This window comes from Coloeus monedula (assembly GCF_965178545.1).
Source record: "Coloeus monedula genome assembly, chromosome: 2".
In the NCBI taxonomy this organism is placed as follows: Eukaryota; Metazoa; Chordata; class Aves; order Passeriformes; family Corvidae; genus Coloeus; species Coloeus monedula.
The window spans coordinates 35,234,325-35,257,069 of NC_138782.1; the positions used below are offsets into that span (position 1 = coordinate 35,234,325).

At 44.0% G+C, this 22,745-nt stretch overlaps 1 protein-coding gene across 1 annotated transcript; it reads left to right on the forward strand.

Annotated features, from left to right (window-relative positions):
- Positions 1-407: 407 nt before the first annotated feature.
- Positions 408-22,481, forward strand: MRPS18A (mitochondrial ribosomal protein S18A). Its single transcript, XM_082302344.1, has 6 exons — positions 408-523; positions 694-725; positions 4,112-4,216; positions 12,119-12,242; positions 12,992-13,058; positions 21,666-22,481. The coding sequence occupies exons 1-6, from the start codon at positions 424-426 to the stop codon at positions 21,808-21,810; spliced, it is 573 nt and encodes a 190-aa protein (XP_082158470.1). The 5' UTR covers positions 408-423; the 3' UTR covers positions 21,811-22,481.
- Positions 22,482-22,745: the final 264 nt, after the last annotated feature.

Consider the following 22,745-nt stretch of genomic DNA (forward strand, 5'->3'; position numbering starts at 1 on the left):
AGGTGTTCAAGGAAGGACTGGACGTGGCACTCAGTGCCATGGTCTAGTTCCCATGGTGGTGTTCAGTCGTGGGTTGGACTCGGTGACTTCAGAGGTCTTTTCCAACCTAGCGGTGATGCTGTGATCCCAAGCTGATACCACCGCCAAAAAACCCCGCCCCCCAAGCCCCAAACAAACGAATAAACCAAACAAAAAACCCAAGAAAGCCCGAACTCGGTACCAACCACAATAAACTTAAAAGAAACAAACGAAAACAATGAGGAGGACCACCCCGCAGAGAAGAAGCCGGGCAGGAAAACAGACACCTCCCCTGGGGGTTCTGCCCTCGGGCGCCGGGGCGGGGAGGACGCGCCCCGAAATGGCGGCGGCAGCACCGCCCCCCGCCGGCGGAAGCGGCGTGACGGCAGCGCCGGCCCCGGCAAGATGGCGGCGCCCAGCCTGCTGCGCGGGGGGCTGCGGCGGATCCTCTCCGGGCTCCTGGGGAGCGGCTGGGCCGCGCCGCCGGCCCGAGCCCTCCGCGAGGGTGAGTTCGGGGGGGGCTCCGCACGGCCCCGCGCCCCGTTGCCTCGCCGCTGTCTCGGAGAGATGGTCGCGGTCACTGTAATTCGCCCTCTTCTCCCGCCCCCCCAAATGCTGTTTCTTTCAGGCTACATGAGTCTCATTCCGGCTTCCCGTCTCTTTTTTCTTTTGCAGTCGTGGAGGTGACTGAAGGCAATACGACCACAGTAAGTCCCTGCACCCCTTTTCCTTGGTAGCTGCCTTTGACATTGCTTCTCCTTCCTTCAGCCGTTTGTGTGTCCGTGCCCTACTCCACAACAAGTAAAGGAAAAACAGGGACATTTTTCTACTTGAAAGACCTCTCAGGCTGTGAAGGCAGAGCCAAGGCAGGAGTTTGTTGCGAGTGCAGGTAAGCAATGGAGGGTTTGGCTGCTGAAAGACAGGATGATCACCCTGTGCCGCCAGTCAGAGCCACTCATGAGCACCAAATCCCTCGCCGCACCCCGGGTAAAGTCGGAATCCTTGCCCAGAGGCATTCAGCATCCACCACACTGGAGGCCTTTCTTCAGACGGGTTCGTTTTCTAAACTGGTGACATTTGGCTTCGTCTTGAGTGTGGACAGGCACGAGGGAGGTTTGCCGTGGCTTTGTGACTTCATCCTGCACTGGCAGTGCGATGTGGCATTGCAGGACGTGTCCCTGCTGGGTACATGCCACACACATCGCTTGCATTTGATCTGAGTTGTGTTTGTTAACCACACTGTGTGCCATACTGACTTCAGGTGGTACAAAGCTTGCATCTTATAACACACGTGGTAAAAAAAAAAAAAAAGTTAAGTGGAAGGGGTGTTTTCAAAGGAAGATCTTAAATACTAAGGGAAACCAGCTCCTGAAAATAAAACGGAAGTTCTAAAGTAACTGATAAAGAAAAGCATCTTCTCAGCTACAGTTTAAGACAGGAAGGAAAAAATTAAAGCAGTAGAATTAGAATTTTGCCTAGTTGGCACCATCTAATCTGATGTACTTTTATCAAGAGAATTGTCATTTTTTAGAAGAAGCACTGAAATTGCTGAAGGCAAAATAAGATTGCATTATTCTGCTCACATTGTACCTGGCAGTAGCTATATATGCCTTGGCTGGAGAGCGGTAACACAGATATTTTGAAATACATAAATAAGATGAGGAGAGTGGAAGAGGAACTTGGGAGTAGATAGAAGGCAGTACACTTAAATGTTAATCTATATATACATAAATAATAAGAAGGGGGTGGGCTTTTTTTTGCTTGCTAATGAAACAGAAAAAACCTGTTTGTTCATGCCTTCAAAAGTCTAATTATTTTTGTCAGAAATACATTTTGTTGGAAGTTTTATTGTATTTGTGTTAGTGGACATTGTCATATCTGAAACCTGCGTGGAGCAGATTACTTACTCTATTTTATATATCTAAAATATATGGCAGCTAGCAAGATGTCATAAGACTGTCAACAAAAAATAAGTTTAATCTGTGACAGTAGGAATGATGGAAAGTATCTATTTCTTGCCTTCAAGTGCCAAACTACTAATCTATGCCCAGAAACCTGAAGAGAAGAGCTTGCAAGTGTGACCTGGAGTTTTTTTAACCAAAACAAGAGGGGAGCGTACACACCAACAAAACATACTCAGTGGATTGCTGTATTTTGCACTCAATCAGTTTCAAACCAGATGTAAATTATAATCTCAGAAGTCCAAACCATTAACTGAGGCATGAAGTGAAAAAAGTAAGCACTACATTAGCAGAGCCCTTTATGAAAATAACTCTTCCTGGAGATCTGGATATATTTGCTGTGTAATATCCTAGCATCAGTCTGGAATCCGTCAGTGCCTCTAGATGAGGAAAATGTTGTCAAAAATGGTGTAAATTGACCAAAGGGTTGATATGTTTCTCAGAGTATGCATTGGTTGCTCCATTTATCCTGCCAATTCTACATCAGTCTTCCCTGAATCCATGGTTCTCTGCTCATCTTTCTATGTCCTCATTTTTAATCAGTATTGAAGACAGCGTTTGATGTGAACCAGATGAATAAATCCCAGAGAAATACAGATTTCATCAGCATACTGAGAATGTACAGCCCTTACACTCCCGCGTAGTTGTTTAAGAGAAAAGTAGCAACTGAGTGGATTAACAGTATAGAAGTCCTCAGCAGTTGGGGAATAATTGCCAAAACCTGTACACTGAAATTTATCTCAAGAAAAATTGATGCTGACATAGCATTCTGAATCTTTATTCATTTCCAAGATGGAATTACAGTCATAGTACAGTCTGAAGACAGACTGGCAAGAATCCAGACTAGATACACTGGCTTCCTTCAAAATAACTTCACTGATTAATAGAAAATTAGATACTGGCCTACATTTTATATTTATAGTTAAGTATTTGTTTTCATAAAACTAGCCATTGTACTTGTGGGGAGAGGAATCTTACTTAAAAATTGACAATTCTGTCTGTTTGAGGTACCAAGATGCTTAAACTGCAAGTAACTTATCTGTTTCCATTTTATCATCAGAAAGGCAGAAATCATCTGGGGTATGAAATAGTTCTGAGAGTTCAGCTCACATTCATCATGGGATGCCAGCTTCCCTTGCACACTTACAGAAAAGGTCATGCTTTGCTTTCCCAGATTTTCAGGCACAGAGCCTGATGGTTTCTTACAAGTAACCTTGCATTCCACCCAGGGTTTCTTTTCAAACTCTCTGGTGCTTGCGCTCTTTGAGGCTGACCGTATGCATTCGGAATCTGGTTGTAGTCCTAATTTGACCAGAGGAAACTCCAAAATATCTTGGAGAAAAAATGGCTTAGTTTTAGTATCTCTTCTGTTCATTTGGGTGCAATTTGAGATAGCTCTTACTTCTATTAGTAAGTCCTCAAAAAAACCAGACAAGTGCACATGTAGATGGGCTTTGTATTTCTGACACATCTACGTTTAGGAAACAAATTTGTTGAGTTCTTCCTTTACACACCTCCTACATCTCTTTGCATGTTTCTTGTGAGAAAACTTGAGTATTAGATGCCACCACTTTATAGTGATGTAGAAAAGATCATTTTTATAATCTCATAAAAGAATTGTTCAGAGAATTAAACTGGATAAAATACTGGTATTGTAAAAGAAATTTAGAAGCCCCACAGACATTTCCTTATGATCCTTAAATTTTAAATTTTGCTCAGAGTTTTCCCTGCTAGTGATTTATAATCCAGCAAGCCCCTGCATGTTTTCAACTGTAACATGCATCTGCTATTCTGTGACATTCTCATATTCCCAGAAAAAAGGTACTTTAAAGCTTTTGGCTAAAGGGCCTCTAGAGTTTCAAGGCATGATGGTTCAAAAGAGCACTGCAATGAATGGAATTCAGGCAAATATGAGAATTTGTCCTTCTCCTCGTAGTCTGTGGCATAGACATACCAAAGGGCTTGTTATATCTATATAAAAGTGAATTGAATGATGCAGATACTGTTCCACTTACATCCCCACAGAACTGGTCAACATAGTGTAGACTTGATGAAAAGTATTCCTTGAGTCACAGGTGCAGGTAGAGCTGTAAGCCATGCCTGATCATTGCATCCTTTGAATTGTTTCCTAGATTGAAGGGAGAATTATAGAGGATGCTGAAGCACCACCTCCTCCAAACCCCTCTGGCCAGTGCCCCATCTGTCGCTGGAACCTGAAGCATAAGTACGATTATGTGGTAAGTTTAATGAAGGAGTTCCCCTGTCCTCATTGCTAGACAAGTATTGCTCTCAGATCTAGGTACCCCACAACCTGTCCCTCTTGTCTCTTGCTGGGTGTAGTAAAGGTACTTAACTCCAGCTCTGCTTCTCTTGGGTGCAGCAAGAGCCTCCTACACAGTAATTGTTTGCCGTGGCTGATGGTGTTCCTGGGAAAAAGGATGAGCTTGTATCAAGTAGGAGATTTGGAATTACTCACATGGCCATCTGATCTGAAAAGGCCATATATCTCTTCTGTGCCCAGCTGCCTTTCACCATTGCACTTCCCAGAGAATCAAACTGGAATGCAGCATTTGGTCAGTGCATACAGGCCTAGCTCCAGAGAGGCCAGAAGACTTGACTAGGTCAATTACGTGACTTTGAGCACTATGATTTTTCATTGGTCATTGTCAGCTAAGATAATAACTGTTTCATATAGCTTTTAAAACTCTTGAAGAGTATGAAGAAGAGCATACATTTTTGCTTACCTTGCAATGGAAAAAACAGGTTTTATTCAAGCATTTTGCAGGAAATGCTAATAAGAAGTTTATTAACTAATGAGGGGATAACTAACACTAAACCTAGAATATGGGAAGGAAATCCTGTAGTGCTTTAAAACAAAAGCACAACAGTCACGAACACTTTAGAATAAGAAGCGTGATATAGCAGATGCAGAATGTAAATTTACAAGAGGTCATTCAAACACAGAGTTTACAAAAGGACTAAGTCCCCCCCTTGCAAGCTCAAAACCCAGCACTGGAATTGGAAAAGAAGAAAACCAGACAGGAACATGCTGTTACTAAGATCAGGCAACAGAAAACTCAGAATAAGCTAATGTCAATAGGATTAGAGGGGGAGATACAAACACATTGGAGAAAAAGAAACGTTTGTGAGAAAGTCCATTAATGAGAGGAGAAGGGGACTGAAAGCCACATTGATTGCAAAATGACTGAGCTGCTTACGTGTAGTCCTAGTGCACACACACAAAGGAAAAATTATGTTTTAGTATCTGTGTAGTGATGGCAATCTTGCAAACGTAGAACAACAAGAAAAAGCAGATATAGAAATAACTTAAGCATTGAATTAAGTACAGACCAGCAAGCCTGGATTGCATGTTGCCTCAAAGTCTTGAAGGAATTAGCTAACAAATATATTACTTCACTCACAGGATTTTTTTAAAGTATGAAAAAAAAATCCTGGGGAATCCCCAAATAGTTTGAAAACAACAAGGGAAATATTAAGTAGATGAGAGAGGAAGGAGAATGATGCTGATGATTACCAATTGGTAAATAAAATGTTGGAAATTCCAAGTAAAAGGGTGTCAGCTAGGAGTAAAAGCAAATAATCTATTGGATAGGACTAATTAAGACTCACGAAGAATACGAGTACGGCACTAGTACCAGACAAAATACTTGCAATTACTCCACACAGGTGAAACCACAGATGTGAGGTGTAAATGAAATATGTTTAGTGCCTTTCAGAACCTGTGTTGCAGACATTGAGGCATTTAGAATCTACTGTTGTCAGTGATTCTTACTCAGGCTAGGTGTGAAGTATTAAACAGTGAAGTAAGTTGGGAGCAGGGGAGTATTTAGTGTTTTCTGGCTTGGTTTCTCAACAGTGTGGGAAATCTGGAAATACAATGAATTTGCAGATTATAATAAAGTAGGTGAAATGACAAATTCCATTAAGATTTGTCAAGTACTACAAAACTGGATCATGTCTGTTTTGTGTTGCCCATATTTGAACACAGGGATTCCTTGCAGTTCTTCTCCATGGTTGCTGAATTGTGTTGTGATCAAAACCAACAAGTTACTTACTCTGAATAATACTTTTTTAAAGTTCATATCTTTTTATGTGACTTTTAAATGCAAGAAGTAAACAGCATCATTAAACTGGGTAATTCTAGAGTTTTACATAACGCATTCCATGAGTCACACATTTACAACCCTAGAGAAACTATAAACTGATGTTCAGGGATGAAATGAGCTATGGCAGTGGATTACCTCTTGGGAATTAATACATAGACTTACATAGACTGAGTTTTTACTGCTGTGTGTGGTAGAAGACTCCACTGAGTATCTGGAGAGATAATAAGGCCATCAAGAACCAAAGAAGTTTTAGACAATGTGATTCTGTAGAGTCCGAGTTCTAGGATTAGAAATTGGTCACAACAGACCCTGTGAAACATGAGTTTTATGTGTGTTTGTAGAGTGAACTAAGTTACGAGTTTTCTTCCACACTTCACTTTCATTCTTAGATCCGGATTTCTACTGTGCAATAAGGAGGCAAGAGAAAACTAAATGTGAAGAGAGATTCTGCAGCCAGTCTTGAGAATCATTGCTAAGACCACTTCTAAGAAACTCTGGTGCTGAGAGACATTCTAGGAATGTATTCATCTCAGCTGTCACATGCATTTTGAATGCATGTGCATCTATTGTATATATATCCAGTACTCCTTCTGGACAAAAAGCTAAAGAGAGGAGTGTGAACTGGTATTTTGGAATTGTAGGTTTCTTACCTCGCATTTAGAAGCATCCCTCTGTGGGGCTGATGAGAACTAGGAGAAATTTGAGTTCTGGAGTAGACCACTTCTCTGCTTGTGTAAGTCTCTTATGTTTTTGAATGCCTTGTACCAGTCACAGATTTTCAGGATTTTAAGGTGAATAAAAATCTTCCTTTTCTGCACTAAAGCACTCTCTCTATTCTATTCTTTGCTGCAACCATGATGAGCAGCAGAATCTTGAGATGCTTAAGTACTAAAGTGCAGGCATTTAACTCCATGAGCAATTAAACAGTGGGACAATTTTCTCACTGGTGGTTAATTGTCCTAAATGTCTGTAAATTGATAGCAGCTATTTTTGTTAAAGATATAGCCCAGTTCATACAGCATAACCTATAAGCTGTGCTTGGTAAGAGATTGGAATAGATGGTGGTTCCTTTGAGATTGATGAGATCAGTAGGTTGCACAGAAGGGAAAGTGTGAGTTTTTTTGCTTGGGGCGCTTGTAATTGGACTGAATGAGGCACTATGAAAAGGGAAGTGTTGAATTAGCCCCTGAGGGAATTGAGTAATATGACCTCACAGGACTTTCCTTTTGTCATGTGCAACTAGCACAGTCTAAAGTAGTGGCATAATGAGTTACTCTGGCTGTCAGAGAACTGGGGGACCAGTGTCTCCAAAGTCATTAATCAACTGAACAGGCATTGTGAGCACTAGCAGGTCGTGATTCCAACCTGCCTCAGCTGTAGTATAGAGGGCTGCAGTTGTCTTTGCCAGTTCAATTCTGATCCTCTCCTGTGGCTCAGGATAACAGAGCTTAAGAAATAAATTCCCACAGTTTGTGGTCTGCGTGTATGTGTCTAGTGAAACTGAGATCTCAGTTGCTTTTTTTTTCATATCCATTGGAGATAGAAAAATTATTTTGGTCATTGTAAAGATGCAACTGGATTGAAACCTGCAATTCTGTTACAAAATGCGTGGAGAATGGTGTACAGCTCCCAGGAGTATGGGAGAAAGGAAGAACTAGACTCTTGTATAACTGGAAATAATGACTGGCAGGCTTGTCTGATACAGCCCAGTAGTTTTGTAATTTGGCTGCACGGATAGAGCTGTTCCTGCGGTAAATCGAAGTTTTAATGAATCACGTGTCAGTCAAGGAGCCTGCTTTTCAAAGTGTCTGCAGACATTAAAATGCAGGTGCCTCTGCGTTTTGGTTACCATCTATTCACAAGAATGTGTGGTATATAGTGCTCCGTTCAGCAAGTTTGTCCAGCCCTTTTACAAGTGAAGGCTATACTTGTTTTTCGTTTCCCCCCTCATCCACTTCAAACATCCTTAGTTTGAGTAGGCAGTAAATATGTCATCTTGCTGTGGCAACAATTAGGGGAAACCGAACTGCAAGCTTTGCCTATTAGCCCTAGATCAATTCAGTCCAAGTTGTTTTCATCAAATGCTGCAGATTACAGGGGTGGGAATCTGAGTCCAGCCTCATGGGAGCTGTCCAGTGATTAAAGCAAATCCGTGGTTACAGGCTTGGCTGTCCACTAGCACAAAATGTGAATTTCATGGAACATGACGGCACCATGAGCACTTGCCAGACATATTTTTTAATTTGACCGCTCCACGTACTTGTTCACTTCCCTCCACAGCTGCCCCATAAAGTTGGCTGTACCTGTCTGCCTTCTCCCAGTGGTAAGATACATCTGTGTGAGTACTCTGGGAGAGGCACCTGGCCTGTTAACTGTGGGGAATCTTCAGAAATTGACAAACCTTTGGTCAAGTGTGCAGCATTTTAAGCCAAGCAGTGTGAGTGTAATTTGGAGCTGTAGCAGCTGGAACATGACTGATGATTTCAGTCAAGAAATGAATGCCACACCAGGGTGTTGGTCAGTTGGTGACACTGTTGGTCAGAGATAATAACAGAGAACAGATTTTCTTGATTTTTTTTTTTCCTACAGGGAGAAAAAAAATACTATCTCCATTTGCTTCCCACCACCCCCCTTTATATGGAAACACTTGATAACAAGCATGTGACTCCATGAGGTGTGGTGGTAATACGAGCAATCACTTGGACCACACACACACCCTTAACAGGAGTGTGTGGCCTACTTAGTCTTTCATGGCTGCAAAGACTGAAACTGCTTCAAATTTGCCATCAGCTCTGTTTTTCCTCTTCTCCACAGAGTAATACAGCAGGCTACTAGCAAAGTCTTGAAAGTTTTTCTCTTTCTAGGCACTTGGAGCTGAGCAGCCCTTTTTCACTTAGGGAAGTGGTATGTGCTAAATGGCAAATTGAGCTGTTGGTGATTTGAAGATCCAGACAGCTAAAGAAGAGGAAAAAGGGGGATGGAGTCTTGTGCTGGTTTCCTGAATCCAATCCAGTGTATTTCAGGAGTGGTCAGAAGTCAGTGCCCTTGGTGTTCGGCTGGCCTCCATCCACTTTCTACCAGTACAGCTGGCACCATCTGGTCCCTTGGTTACTGTTCTCCTTGGCAGGGCCATGTTTTAGCTGGGCTGAGGGACACTGCTTCCCTTTTAACCATCAATGGCCTCCCAGGAGCTTGCTGCTAGTTGCTCAGCTGGGCTTTTCTTGTTCTTTGGATACAGCATCGCACTGTAGGGTGCCTGATAAATCATTTGTGTCAGTGAGACATTAAAGTCAGTGTCTAAATGTCAGTGGGCCTACACGATGTGCCATCTAAAAATCAGTCTGAATGTGTTCACTGTAGACAAGTGGATGTAGAAAGCAAGCCAAATATGGGAAGAGGGAAACAGTGTCTCATGATGATATTAGTGAGGGTGGTATTGATTGGGGGTGAGAGTGGGGGGTGGGAAGGACAAAAACAAACCACAAAACCCCAAACAAAGACCCTCAAACTCTCAAGTGTTTTGTCTATAACACTTGGAACTAACACTTTGTCCCAGGTGACTGGAATCCTTTTCTAAAAAGGATAGAAAGGAAAACCCTGAGAACTACTGACCTATCAGCCTTACCTCTGTGGCTAGGAAGATCACGGAAAATCTTCCTATAAGCTGTGCTAAGGTACATGGATGAGAGACAGATGATTTGAGACAACCAACAAGGCTTCACCAAGGGCAAGTCCTGCCTGACCAACCTGGTGGCCTTCTGTGATGGAGTGACTCCATCAGTGGACAAGGGGAGGGCTTCAGATGTCATTTATCTGGATTTCTTTAAAGCCTTTGACATGGTCTCCACAATATCTTTTTCTCTAAATTGGAGAGAGATAGCACTCTCTCAATGGCTGCTAACCTATGACAGACCTAGATGGATAAGGAGTTGGTTGGATAGTCACATCCAGAGGATAGTGGTCAACTGCTCAGTCTGATAGACATCCATGACAAGTGGGGTACCTCAGGGGTCCTTACTGGGAGCCATTCTATTTAGTACCTTCATTAATGACATAGACAGAGGGATTGAGTGCACCTTCATCAAGTTTGCATATGACACAGCTGAGGGGTGGGATGCCATCCAGAGAAACCTGAACAAGTTCAAGAAGTGGGCCTGTGGGAATTTCATGCAATTTAACAAGACCATGTGCAAAGTGCTGCACCTGATTCAGCACAACCCCCAGTAGAAAGATAGGCTGGGGATGAACAGATCAAGAGCAGCCCTGGAAAGAAGGACTTGGGGGTGCTGATGGATGAGAGGCTGGACATGAGCCAGCAATGTGCCCTCACAGCCCAGAGACCCAATTGTATCCTGAGCTGCATCAAACAGAGGGTGGCCAGCAGGGCAAGGGAGGGGATGAACTCAATGATCTTTAAGGTCCCTTCCAACCCAAACTATTCTACGATTCTATGACAGCATCTGTCAGAATCCATCATTACCAGAAGGGCATCCTAAATTCCAGCAGCCCCCTTGACAAGTGAGCTGGTCTTGTGCATTGGGGGTGGGTGAATAATTCCTAGTTAGATAGCTTTCTGAATACTCATTTTATATTCACTTGTGATTATTTGCTTCTGCAATGGCAGTAAATGAAGGTGGGAATGTTCCAGGGAGCTCTCTGTAAAAGAGCAAAGATAGGGGGTAGGAGCAGGTCTGTCAATCTGTGAACAGGCAGTCAGGGTCACCCAACATAAAAAGCAACAAATGCTCTTTGTTCTTGCCTGTTGCCCTGGCCGGGGGGTGCGAAGTTCTGCCATGCCTCATTTGAACTCGCTCTGTCCGGGCACTCACTGGCAGGCCCTGCGTGGTCCTGCTGCCTCAACTAGGAACATACTTACAAGAGCCATGGAGAAGTAAACTCTCAGCCAGCAACAAGTCTGTCAACAGAAGGGATAAAAACAAGCACAAAGTTTCCAGAGGCCCTTTGGGCCAACTTATGCTGATGTCAGGATGTCAAGGATGCCTGCCTATATTGGCCTAAGAGGTATCTTTGCACTGGTGCTGTGTGTGGAAATAGAGAGCATGGATCTGAATCCTGGGCTGTTGTACTGTGTACAGTTAATGGGACACTCATGCAACAGCTGTTGCTGCTGTGTTTAAAAATTTGTCATTCCAGCCCTGTGATACTATCTTATCCTAGAGATCCCTTTAATTTTGTTATTATTAAGAGGGCTGGTTTACATTTCTAGAGCTTTTAATTGTAAAGGTCAACAGCAGTGTAGTCTAAATGGTTCTTGAATCACAGATGAACCCTCAGCATGCTTCAAGTGCTCCTTGCATCCACCATGACTGTCACAGCCCCACCTAATGCACACACAGTTGAAGGGCTGAGTGCAGCAATTTATCCTATTAGTCCTTACTCATCAGCACAGGCTCTTTTCTTACATAAAGCTTCCTCATGCAAGATCTTGGACCATTTCCCTGCTCTCCACCTCTCCAGAGAGACATGAGGGAAGCTCCACCATGGGAAACCGGATAAAAGTTGGAGGAGTAGATAGCAGAGAACAGTCCTGCTGTGAGGGAACAAGGAGGGGGTCAGAGGTGATCTAACATATCTGTGAACTTTAGGACAGCAGCTGTGATGGCATTTCAAGTTGTATAAACAATATCCATCTGTAGGTCTTGTGTAATTCTCCCTGAGTACCTAGGACACATTATCTTAGCAAGAATCTTGGAGCAAGTAGTGAAAGAGTGAAGGAGCAGGGACTGCAGCTGACATCATATGTTTACACCAGTGAAGTCAGGGAAAGACTCAAACCATCTGAGTGACCTTACTGAGCTAAACTGGCAGGCAGTGACAGCAAGCTAAAGCCACTTGTTGTCAAGCTGCAGACAAAATGCGTAGGAAGGAATCATTGTTTTGTTTTACATTGTTTGGAGTTCTGTACACAATGCAAGGCTCAGCACAACACCTGCAGTCACAGCAGTTAAGGTAGGTGGGACACTGAGGGTTTTGCCCTTCTCTCTTCCTCAGGATGTCTTGCTGCTGAGTCAGTTTATCCGTTCAGATGGAGGGATGCTGCCACGAAGGATCACAGGCCTCTGCTTGGAGGAGCACAAGAAGGTTGCTGCCTGTGTGCAGATGGCTCACCGTGCAGGTACATAGCTCTGCCAGAGACAACCCCTAACTCTGGGTTACCTATTGAACCCCTTGAGGGGGGTCTCCTGCCCAACTGGTATAGCTTAGTGACATGTCATTGTCCACTCACCCAGCAAACTTGTTACGGTCCAAGTGCTGGGACAGGGTGAAGGAACAGAGACTACTTGTTCTGCTTTGTCTGTGTCCTGACTCCTGCCTTGACAGCAGACATTTATCCTTGCAGATAAGACTAGCATTGCAGAAAGATCTGGGAAGTGGTACAGTCTCCAGTAACTAATGATTAAACACCTGCTTCTGAAATTACTTGATTTAACTAAGCTTGACCTACCCCATTAGTAACATGCAATCCTACCATCTGCCGTGTGACGACTTTTTTACTTTTTCCTGGGAGTGGGACCCAGGTTGACGCAGTCAAGAGTATTGTGCTGATCTTTATGCCTGGTACCTGAATTGTATCCAAGTTAAATGGACTGAGAATTGTAATAGTCAGATTTTCCATCCTGGAGATGGAATCTGATTGGACACCAGTGCCCAGTATCCTCTGAAAAAGCCTCTGTGATGAGCCCAAGTGACAGTGTCTTTGGTGTATATTTCCTCCCTATACCCAGTACAACTTCCCAGCTTCTCTGGCTGGGGTGCAGGTTCAGTAGTGACCTGGGTCGCCTGGTTTATGAGGTGTAATGTGACTTCTGAATGCAACAGAAGCAGAGACACTGCAAGATATTCTTACATCTTTTTCTGTTTCAGGTTTGTTGCCAAACCACAGGCCTCCACTTCCTGAAGGGCATATTCCCAAGAAACCCAAGCTGAACAGGTGAATAGTTTTGTGTTTCCACATTTCTCTTTTTGAGGAATAAATTGGAAGGGGAAAAGCAGTTCCTTACAACTGGGTGAGAAATGCCTCAGGCAGCAGGGTTCATAAAGAGTACTCAGCATTTTGGAGAAGATCTGTCAGGATATTCTCTTGGCAGTCTTTTAAGGACAAGTCATATCTCATATAAACAGTTTATTAACACAAGATTAAAGTGCCACACATGTTAGAGTCTGCCTACCCTTCCTCAGCTGTGCTCACCTCCTCATCACTAACAATCAGTAAGGCACTCACAGGAGGATGCCACAGATGGAGTCACAGCACCACAGAATAGCTGAGGTTGGAAGAGGCCTCTGAAGATTGTCTAGTTCAAGCTCCCCACTTAAGCAGAGTCACCTAGAGCAGCTTACTCAGAACTATGTCCAACCAGGTTTTCAGTATATCCAAGGATAGACCTTCCTCCGTTCCTCCTGAGGGCAGCTTATTCCAGAGAACCAGCCTCATACAAGACCGTGTTCTCTTAAATTCGGACAGAATTTCTTTTTTCAATTTGTGCCCATTGCTTCTTGTCCTGTCAGTGAGCACCAGTGACTGGGGTGAGCCCACCCCCGTCTTCTTTACACCCTCCCTTCAGGTACCTAGGAACATTGGTAAGACCCCACTGAACCTTCTTTTCTCCAGACTGAGCAGTCCCTTCCCTCTTAGCCTTTTTAGCCCCCAACAGCAGGAGGGTGCTCAGGCGGTGGTACCAGCAGTCAGTGGGACTCTGAGCAGCCCATCACAGGCCTGTTACCCTCTGCCCCATCCGCGTTTCCTCCAGTCAGCGCTTCGCCCTCCACCTGTCCTTCCTATGCAAGAGTCTCTTTCCCCTCCCCAGCCTGAATGGCCCCTGGCCTTTGGTGGGTGAAGAGAAAGCCTGCAGCCTCTTCCTGCTCTGTGCTGGGCACTTGGAGGTGCTAATCCCCTGTTTATAAGCTCACACTCTGTTTCCATGGGGATGTCAGAGCGGTGTATGAACCTTGCATTAGCAAACCATGAGGTTACCAGAGGCCATGGGGCTGTCGCTGGGAGAGCTTAGACTGCAGGGCAGAGGATGACTGGAGACTCCTGTATTTCAGGTCTGACTACAGTGGAGATTTGAGAGAGGCTTTTGGAAATGCTGGCTGGTAGCATAATGGGTATCAGTGAGGATCAAATTAGAGGATTCTATGTTTGATGCAGCCCTGTAGCCATCAGATACTCCAACTGTGATAACTTCTTCCTTGTGTCTCACTGGTCCTGGGGATTCCTTAGTATCTGTACCTTATCTGGCAGCTGTGGGGTGGAGCACATTATCTTGTTAGCATTCACATTGCAACCCTGCATAGCAGGTTGAGACTGGAAATGGTAAATGCAGTATCTTGCAGGAATCACACCAGGACTCCAGATCTGATGCCCTGACTCTGACAAATTGTTCTATAGACTTTTAGTGAGAACAAAGAATGAATACCTCCGGATACATTCTACATGCAAGTAGGCGTGCTACACCTCGAACTTAATTAACTGGTGCTTATTGCAGTGTTAGCCCCTCCCTACACCACCCTTATTTTTTTCTTCCCAGAGAGGGAATGTAGCAGGGATGGTGGAAGCAATTTAGAAAAAGAGAGCTAGAGTTTGCTGAGCATATGGAGCAGCACTGAAGTAGGCAGACGTTGGGGTCTGGGTGGAGGCAAGAGAACAGGATAAAGAAATGGGATTGAAAGTTTTGGTGGTGGGGGTGACACTAAACAAATGAGTCCCAAGAGCTAGAATAAAGTGCAGAAGTACTTCAGGAGTGCTCTCCTGATTCCTCATAGTATTGTCTTCTCAGCCTGCTGGAAGGGGAAAGCTCTGTGTGTTGGAGCCTTGCAAAATCCTGGCCATTCTGTAAGAGTTTTGACTGTGCGAGCCCCCACCTGTACTTCCCTGGCTCTCTGGAGCAGTAGCTGGCACAGCATAAGGCAGGAGTTACAAATTGCTTCCTTCCTCTAGCCTGAAGTGCACTCACATGCTGAATGACTTACTTTGGGAATGAAGCCAGAGCTCTTATCAGAAGTTTCCCACATGAATGACTTGTCCAAGCTTACCTTGTCTTTGCCTCTGTACTTGCTTCCAAAGCTTCCTGTAAGTCTGTAGTAACTTGGGAAGCACTCAACCTGTGGTGCTGCCAAATGCAAGCGAGCTGACAGAGGAGAAAAGGGGTAGAAGTGGGCTTGGACTTCAGAGTGGAACAAGCTGCCTTGTTCAATGCTATCAGAACATGTCTGGGTCATCCTCTAAACGCGTAATATCAGGGCTACTCACCTGACTTAGCTTGTTCCTTCCTTGTGTTTATGTCTCCTGGATTTTTAAGTGCTAGTTCAAGAAGGGATCAACAGGATCTAAAGAGGGCCTATTATAGCAGGCAGTAAATGACACAGTTAAGTGACATATTTTCCAAATCTTCAAGCTTCATCTCTTTTTGAGATCGCTGTATTGGCTATTCTACTCTTCTTTACCACTCTGCTTAGATGAGAGGTAGCAGTGCCTTTCTTCACTGCTGCTATAGCCCTGGGAATGTCAACAGGGAGAAACTGAGATGCCTCACAATATGCTTGGGCCCCTTGTTAAAGCTTTTCCAAGACAGAAACACAGGTAATGTAAGCAATCTGTAGTCTGTCTCTTTACTCTGAATGGAGAAAGTTTTCACTTTTGTAAAGGAAGGGCTTCTGAGAAGTCACTATCTGCTCCAGATATTACCTCACACACTTCTGTGGGAATTCCTAGCATCTGGGAACTGCCTGCTGTCTTAGCTGAGCTGAAGAATGTTTTGCTCATGGTAGAGTGCTTGACATAAGACTACAGCATCAGCTGCTAGAATGACAGGACCATGATGAAAGCCTAAGGTAGCCTTAGGGACTGATTCCACTCACACCACCTGAAGACTGAAGGAGATTTATCATGGTAAGTGTAATGTGAAGTGGGAGTCAGAGCCCAGTGCTGCTGCCATGATACAGACCTGAGCATTGACTTACTGCATGTAGACTGAGAGCAGCAACCCCTGCCTAGCTGAAGGCTGGCAGATTACTTCACTTGGATGACCAATCCTTTTCATTTTTTTCCTGTCTGGCAAAGTTCTGGTTGGTGCTCCCTTCTTCCAGGGCTGTGTCAGTGTATTTGAGAGCAGCTTCATTTGTTGCTGAAAGAGGGACAAATGAGCCTGATGAAAAACTGATGTGTCCCTTAGACAGTATGCAGGCCAGCAACAAGGGAGGAACTCTATGGCGCCTGGGCAAAGGTGCTAAGGAAGTGTACAAAGGACTGAGGGGCTGCATGTATACTTTTGAAAGCACCAAAAAAAGCTGCTCCTCAGCTATTTCTTTACTGCAGTTGTGGCTGTCTTGGCCAGAATGTTTGGCCCATGTCACTGTCACCCTGATTAAAGTGAGCCTACTTCAAATCCAAAGAGTCTGGCATGCACTGGCTAGCACCTAGCTGGGATTAAAAGGTATCATGCCACCATATGGAACTATCAGCAAACTGTCTTGTTTTAACAAGGGTCAGGGGTGCTAACATGCCATTGATTTAGTGTTGTGAAGTGTGGGTTTATCATCCAGAACCCTTTTGCCTCTCAAGAAGGTGATCTTCTGGTGCTTATTCAGTGATGTTTTCCAAAAAGCAGAATTCCTGCTCTGTTTTCTGAACTGGTTTTACTATCTCAATTGTTTGAACTTTGGACGTTCCCTTCTGCGTGCCCCAGATTTCTCTGCAAAGAGGGATAAGGATTTCCCTGCTTTGCACTGGGTCATTCGGTAGCTGGTGTTCCTCTACCCACTTCATCTCCTTATCCTGTTTCCACTACTGGAATTCAAGAAGAGCAGAATGCTTTGAGAACATCTGACCTGCAGATCTTGCCTTGTACTTGGTTATACAACTGTCTAGTGTAGTATGGAATATTCATTCATGATGTAATGTAACACAGAGGAGGAGATTGGGAACTGCAGAAGAAGGCATAACATGGAAGTGAAATCCTAAGCTTTGTGGTGCTGAGGGTGGTAGGAGAATAAGAATACCTTGTGGTCAGAATTCAACTGGGGAACATTCCACATCTCCCTCTTCTACCCCCTGCAGTTGGGACACTGTCCAGGTGACACTTGCCATGATATTTCTCATTTCTTGGGCTTTAGTTCTTTGCCTTTTTGCTTTCTGCCTGATTTGTTTTTGACAGCAATAGCTCATGAGTATTACAACTTAACTGCTTTACTAGCTATGGTTCTTTTGAAGAAATGGCCATTAGAGTAACCCACATCATCCATGAACTCGATCTCCTGTCCTCACCTTCTCTTACGTATCATTTGTCTGCAGAAGTTGGACATTGAAAACAAATGAAGTTTACTCTGTCAATGCAGAATTACTCCCTACAGTTCATTTTCCTCATGTTTGGCCCAGTCTGGGGCTTTCACTCTTTCCAGGGGATCATTCCACAAGCAAATTTGTCTTGCAGGCAAGGATTGTTCCCTCATCCTCAGCCTGTATTCTCCCTTTAAAAACTTCCTGCTATTATTTCTGCATTTGTTTGTGCTCCAGCCTGGCATGTTCCAGTTAAGTGCTGCAGCAACAAAGTATTTTCACTAGCCCATGAGGCTGAGGAAGTTCTAAGCAATTTCACCAGCATTGTGTAGGGTGACAGACTGTTCCCATACTCTAGAGTCATGTGTGTGCAGGCCACCACACACCAGAACCATTTGGGATACAGTCAAGCTCAGCTGTAGGTCAAACTTCTTCCTTTCAGTAATGGAAACCTGAATAGCTGAGCAGTTTTCTTTTCAGCATGGAGGTCTTTGCATGGAAAATGTGGACTAACAGTCTATCCAGAACAGTCCCTGAATTCAAGCCAGCATTTAGATGCTCTCTTAATGTGAATACAGCACTCATTTTCTTCTGGCAGGTCAAAGTATTGGTTAAAACACAACACTGTGAAGTTGTTCCCTTTCCAGAAGGACGAGGGGATATCACAGGTTCCCTCACTCTGGGGTCTGTCAGCAAGAGGTGCTGTAAGATTATGGAGTACTTGATTTTGAGCACTCAGCTGCCACTCCATTTTCATCTTCCTATGGGAAGAGCATAACTTGGCACAGATAGTATCCAAGTCAATCCTTCCTCCATCACCTGAACCAGAGGAGTTGCTCTGTGTTAAGCAAGAGGCAGGCTCCCTACAAATTCCTCATGAATTACAAAGTTCTCAGGCTCTGTGGACACCTCTCATCCCTAGGAGCAGAATCTGGTTTCCCTACTACCAGCATTTCACTCCAGCAGCATGTGGTTCCTCTCATCTGCATGGAAACTGTTGTGCATAGCATGTGTATTCAAAAGCAAAGAGCCAGAGCGGCTGCAGGTGAGCAAAGCCAAGAGGTGTCATGGGAAGGGATGTGGCAGGGAGGAGGCAGTCTTGCCAGCACTTTGATCGAGTGCTTCCTGCCGTCTCCAGCCCTCTGCCTTCTGCTCTTAATCCAAACAAAAGCCATATTGAAAAAATTCAGTGAGGGTTCAGAAGTTCAGACTTGAACTGTACCAACATGGCCTTTGCTTGAGCTGTGTACAGGACTGTGGTTTTCACATTTCCCTTACCCTGCACATGGAAACCTTGGTGCCTACGCCTAGGTCTAAAGTGGCAGCCTCCAAGTGGGAAGGCCTGCCCACTGAATAGAATCCATGAAAACAGACTTCCACATGCTACAGAGATTTTAAGCTCTTACAATGAGTGCAGGTGAACTAACCATAGTTGTTTCCATCCTGCTTATATCTTGCCTTTTCCCATCAGGGAAATCCCACCAGGGTTCCTATCACACTTTATCCAAACTATTCATTTGTGCACTTGGAGTCTGGGAATTCTTGTTCTTGCTCAGGTCCCTACCATACTCAAGGGGGCAAGCAGAGCCCCAAGGTGAGTCACAGTTCCCAAGACTGGCAGTTCTCTCCCCCTTTGCCTAGAATGAGAGCTCTGCACACTGAGGTGACAGGTTGGGAGACTGCGGACCAGCCGCATTTGGCATCCACCTGAAGGGTCTGTCTTGACAACCTTCAGCTACTTGAGTAAATTCAGTCTGCCAGTGTGTGTGATTATAAAAACTCTCCAATACAAACCTTGTTGGATACAATGAAAAGTTGGGAGACTTGGCTAGAAAAGGGTGTACAGTATCTTACATGAATGGCAGAGTTTGCAGAAAAGTCCTGTGTGCTGGACTTTGAAGCTGTCCTATGTGAGTTTTGTGGATTGCTTTTACTCACAGATAAAACCCCAAATCTGTGAATCAGTAGGAAATGGAGTTAGTCAAAGAGGAGAAGGAACTTTGTAGACTGACTGCTCCCAGGCATCAGGCTTTTGCACTGCTGAATCAAGGTTAAAGAAAAAAAAAAAAAAAAGGCAGCAAACAAAATAGGACAAGTTTGAGTTTGGGACAAAGCAAGTATTAAAAGCCCAAAAAGCAAATGTGCTCCAGGAAGGGAAAGCGTCCAAATGTCTGTTTCAGCTAACAATGAAAAGCCCCAGCCTGCAGTCCCCAAAGGAAGCCAAAAGCCTGGACCAGAGGGCTGGATTAGACCTGCTCAAAAGAGAAATAACAAAAGCTTTAAAATCAGGCCATTACTAAATCCTCCTTCCTATGCAGAATTGGGGTGTGCACTTCCAGCCCCCACACAGAAACAGAGGGATTTCTTAAAAAGCCACTGTCTGTCTAAACCTGCATACAGCATTGATGTGTATCTCACATTCACACATTCACTTCTCTCCCAGTGAGATCATTTATTATCACAGGAGCACTTTCCCGTAATCGTGTGGACACGTGACCAGAATTGCACTTGGCACACTGATGCATTAAAACAATTTGGGATTTTTTTTTTCCTCCTTTGCTCTAAGTGTAGTCTTGCAATACCAAAATTTGTGCCATGGCACTCCCCTTGCAGCAAAGGGAGTATGAAATGGAGGACCTAGCCCATGTGCCCATCTAATAACGCCTACAGCTTCTCCCAAAGGAGCTGCCTTGCCATGGTCCTTTGCCAGATTCCAAACTGGGGACCTGCGTTTAGTCTCTCTGAACTCCCCTTGCATGTGAAATTGGAGACAGGAAAGTCTCTCCTACTTCCTGTCCTGATGCTGTTATGTAAGGGATTCCACTAATGCACAGGCATAGCATTACAGGTCAGAAGGGATGAATTTAATGCATGTATAGGAGAGCAAGTGCCTGGATCTTGTTCTGTGTCATCACCCAGACCTTTCCTGCTGTTGCATCTTGGTCTTTTAACTGTCATAAACTTACTCCTCAAAGCAAAAGCAAATCACTTTGAAAGTGGCTTGATTTCAGAGGCAGAAAGCTCCACATGTGATTCATTTTTCAGTTTCTGTTGTTGCGGAGTACTGAGGAAGAAAAGTGCTAAATGGGCTGCTGTTATGCAGTCTGTAGCTGCCTGGCATAGCAAGCTTTCTTTGTAGTTCTCAGGAATGTGCCAAATGCCTTCAGACAAATGTATTACATGGTCTCTATCCAAAGTTCTTAATATCTCAAATTTGCACGATGCAAATAAAAGGTAACAAAGCTTATTGTGGGGAGGATGACTGATTGAGGTTACATTAACACCATGGGATTACTCAACAGAGGCATGCAAACACTGCTGGACAAAGTTTATCAGTCTGTTCCAAATTCTCATTTGTTGGAGCATTGTTTGTGCAGATTATGCTAAAGTTTTAGTTTAGATCTTTATTGTCTGAAAAGACTCCTCTTTCTCTAAGGACCTCTATTCCCCTCTTTATTGGTAGCAAAAGATTTAAAGCCTAACAAAACTGCAGGCCACCCAGCCACAGGGTAAGATTTCCAGTAACTGATTCTGGATCTGAAATCCCCTGCCTGTTTGCAAAGCCAAGTCTAAAACTTCAAATGGTCAAAAGCAGAGGATATTTGCCAGGCACTGCTCTTCACAGAGATTTGTAGTTGTGATGATAATTCCATTTTAATACCCCTTACACTGTAGGTGCTGACCTCCTGCACTAGCAAGCTGCAGTAGTATTGTACAGAGAAGACTAGAGCAAATTTGGACATATAAAAATACTAGACTAGGCCAGAAACCCATTCCATGCAGAAGTAATAACTGATTATCCCCCCAAAGTAAATTAATTCATTTTCAGAAGCTTTCTCGCAGAATTTAGCCTTTGTAATTAGTTTACCTTATTGAGACCAGCTGTTGAAATAACACTTCCCCTGGAGGCTGGATGCATTCAGTCTTGGATTTAGTTCCAATTAAGGGATTTGGCACTCCAGTTTAGCTGCAGGTGAACAACTTGCCAAGAGCCTGGATACTGCACCTGACTTGTTTTGTGAAACTGGAAGTCAAGCAGGTGCCAGTGGGTTCAGTAGAGAGATGAGCTTAGAAATTCCAAAACAAACAAAAACTCCTTTCCAGTGGTCCCTTCTGAATTGAGGGAGCTCGGGCTCATGGTTATTCCTTTTATAAAAAGGCATGTTAGGGAGGCAAAGGCTATAGTGCCTTGCTTCTGCTTCAGTTGGAACATTTTCTCAGTGATCAGTCTCAGAATGAAATGTGTTTGTGTTCTTTTGACAGGTACCTGACCCGCTGGCCCATCAGATCTGCAAAGCCCATTTGGAAGAGGGGCCCTAAGTGGTGCAAAAAGCCCTTTCCAGTCGGACACCCTTTGCTGAAGGATAATGTCAAATATACACAAAAGCCTCTCTGTTTAAACCACTAGTGGCCAGAAGTGGCATAGTCAGTAAGCACACGTTTTCCACTGTTCTGCTGGGTTTTTTTCCAAGTTTGTCAGTATCTCCAATTTTCTTATTCCAGAATTGTCCTTAGTACTCTACGTTGTGTCCAGCTGTGATCTCTTCCTCTAGGAGAATACAAGGGCTATCAAAGCAAAGTTCAGTGTGCAGGATGATTTGAGGAAAGCAAGGGGCAAAGACTTCTACCTCAAAGCCAGAAAGGATCTGAAGGCTTTTGTTTCTTTATGTTCCACAAATGGGTTTGGGAAAGGATGTTTCCTTCTTTTCCCAGCAGTGAGTGGTGTTTCCCCATTCACATGTGTTTCAAGTCAGATTTGTCTCGTTTGGGCTTTTGTACCTGTGACACGGATGGAAGAAAAATTTCTCTGCAGCACTGTATTTTCTTGGCAGCAGCAGAAATTGTTAATGACTACTGAAATTAATTTTTTTATTATTATCATTTGTACTAGCCATAATTTGCATCGGAACACTTGTGGCAGTGGCAAACAGGTGTGTGTCTTACACGTCCCCTTAAGAATTCCTGGCTCGTGCTTCACTCCTGAATCTGGTAAATACACAGTGGTGACATCCTTGATGACCTGGCCTGTTTTTTTTTCCCCCGGCAAATAAATTTTCCATAAATCTTCCATGTCAGTGATATGGTTGCTTCCTGGGATAATTTGGAGCTGGTTATCCATCCTGTAACTAAAAGGTGGCACAATTTCTCTCCCTGTGTTGTACACATACGGATCTTCCACCAACTGACCGCTGCTAATTCCGGGCCTGGTTTGAAAGGCTCATTAAATTTATCATGGTCATTATTGTTTTGGCTCCATTTCTTTGGTATTTGTCTGGGGGCTACAAATTGATACGGAATTTTTATGTCCTACTGTGACACTTAACCTTGGATTGCTTTTATCAG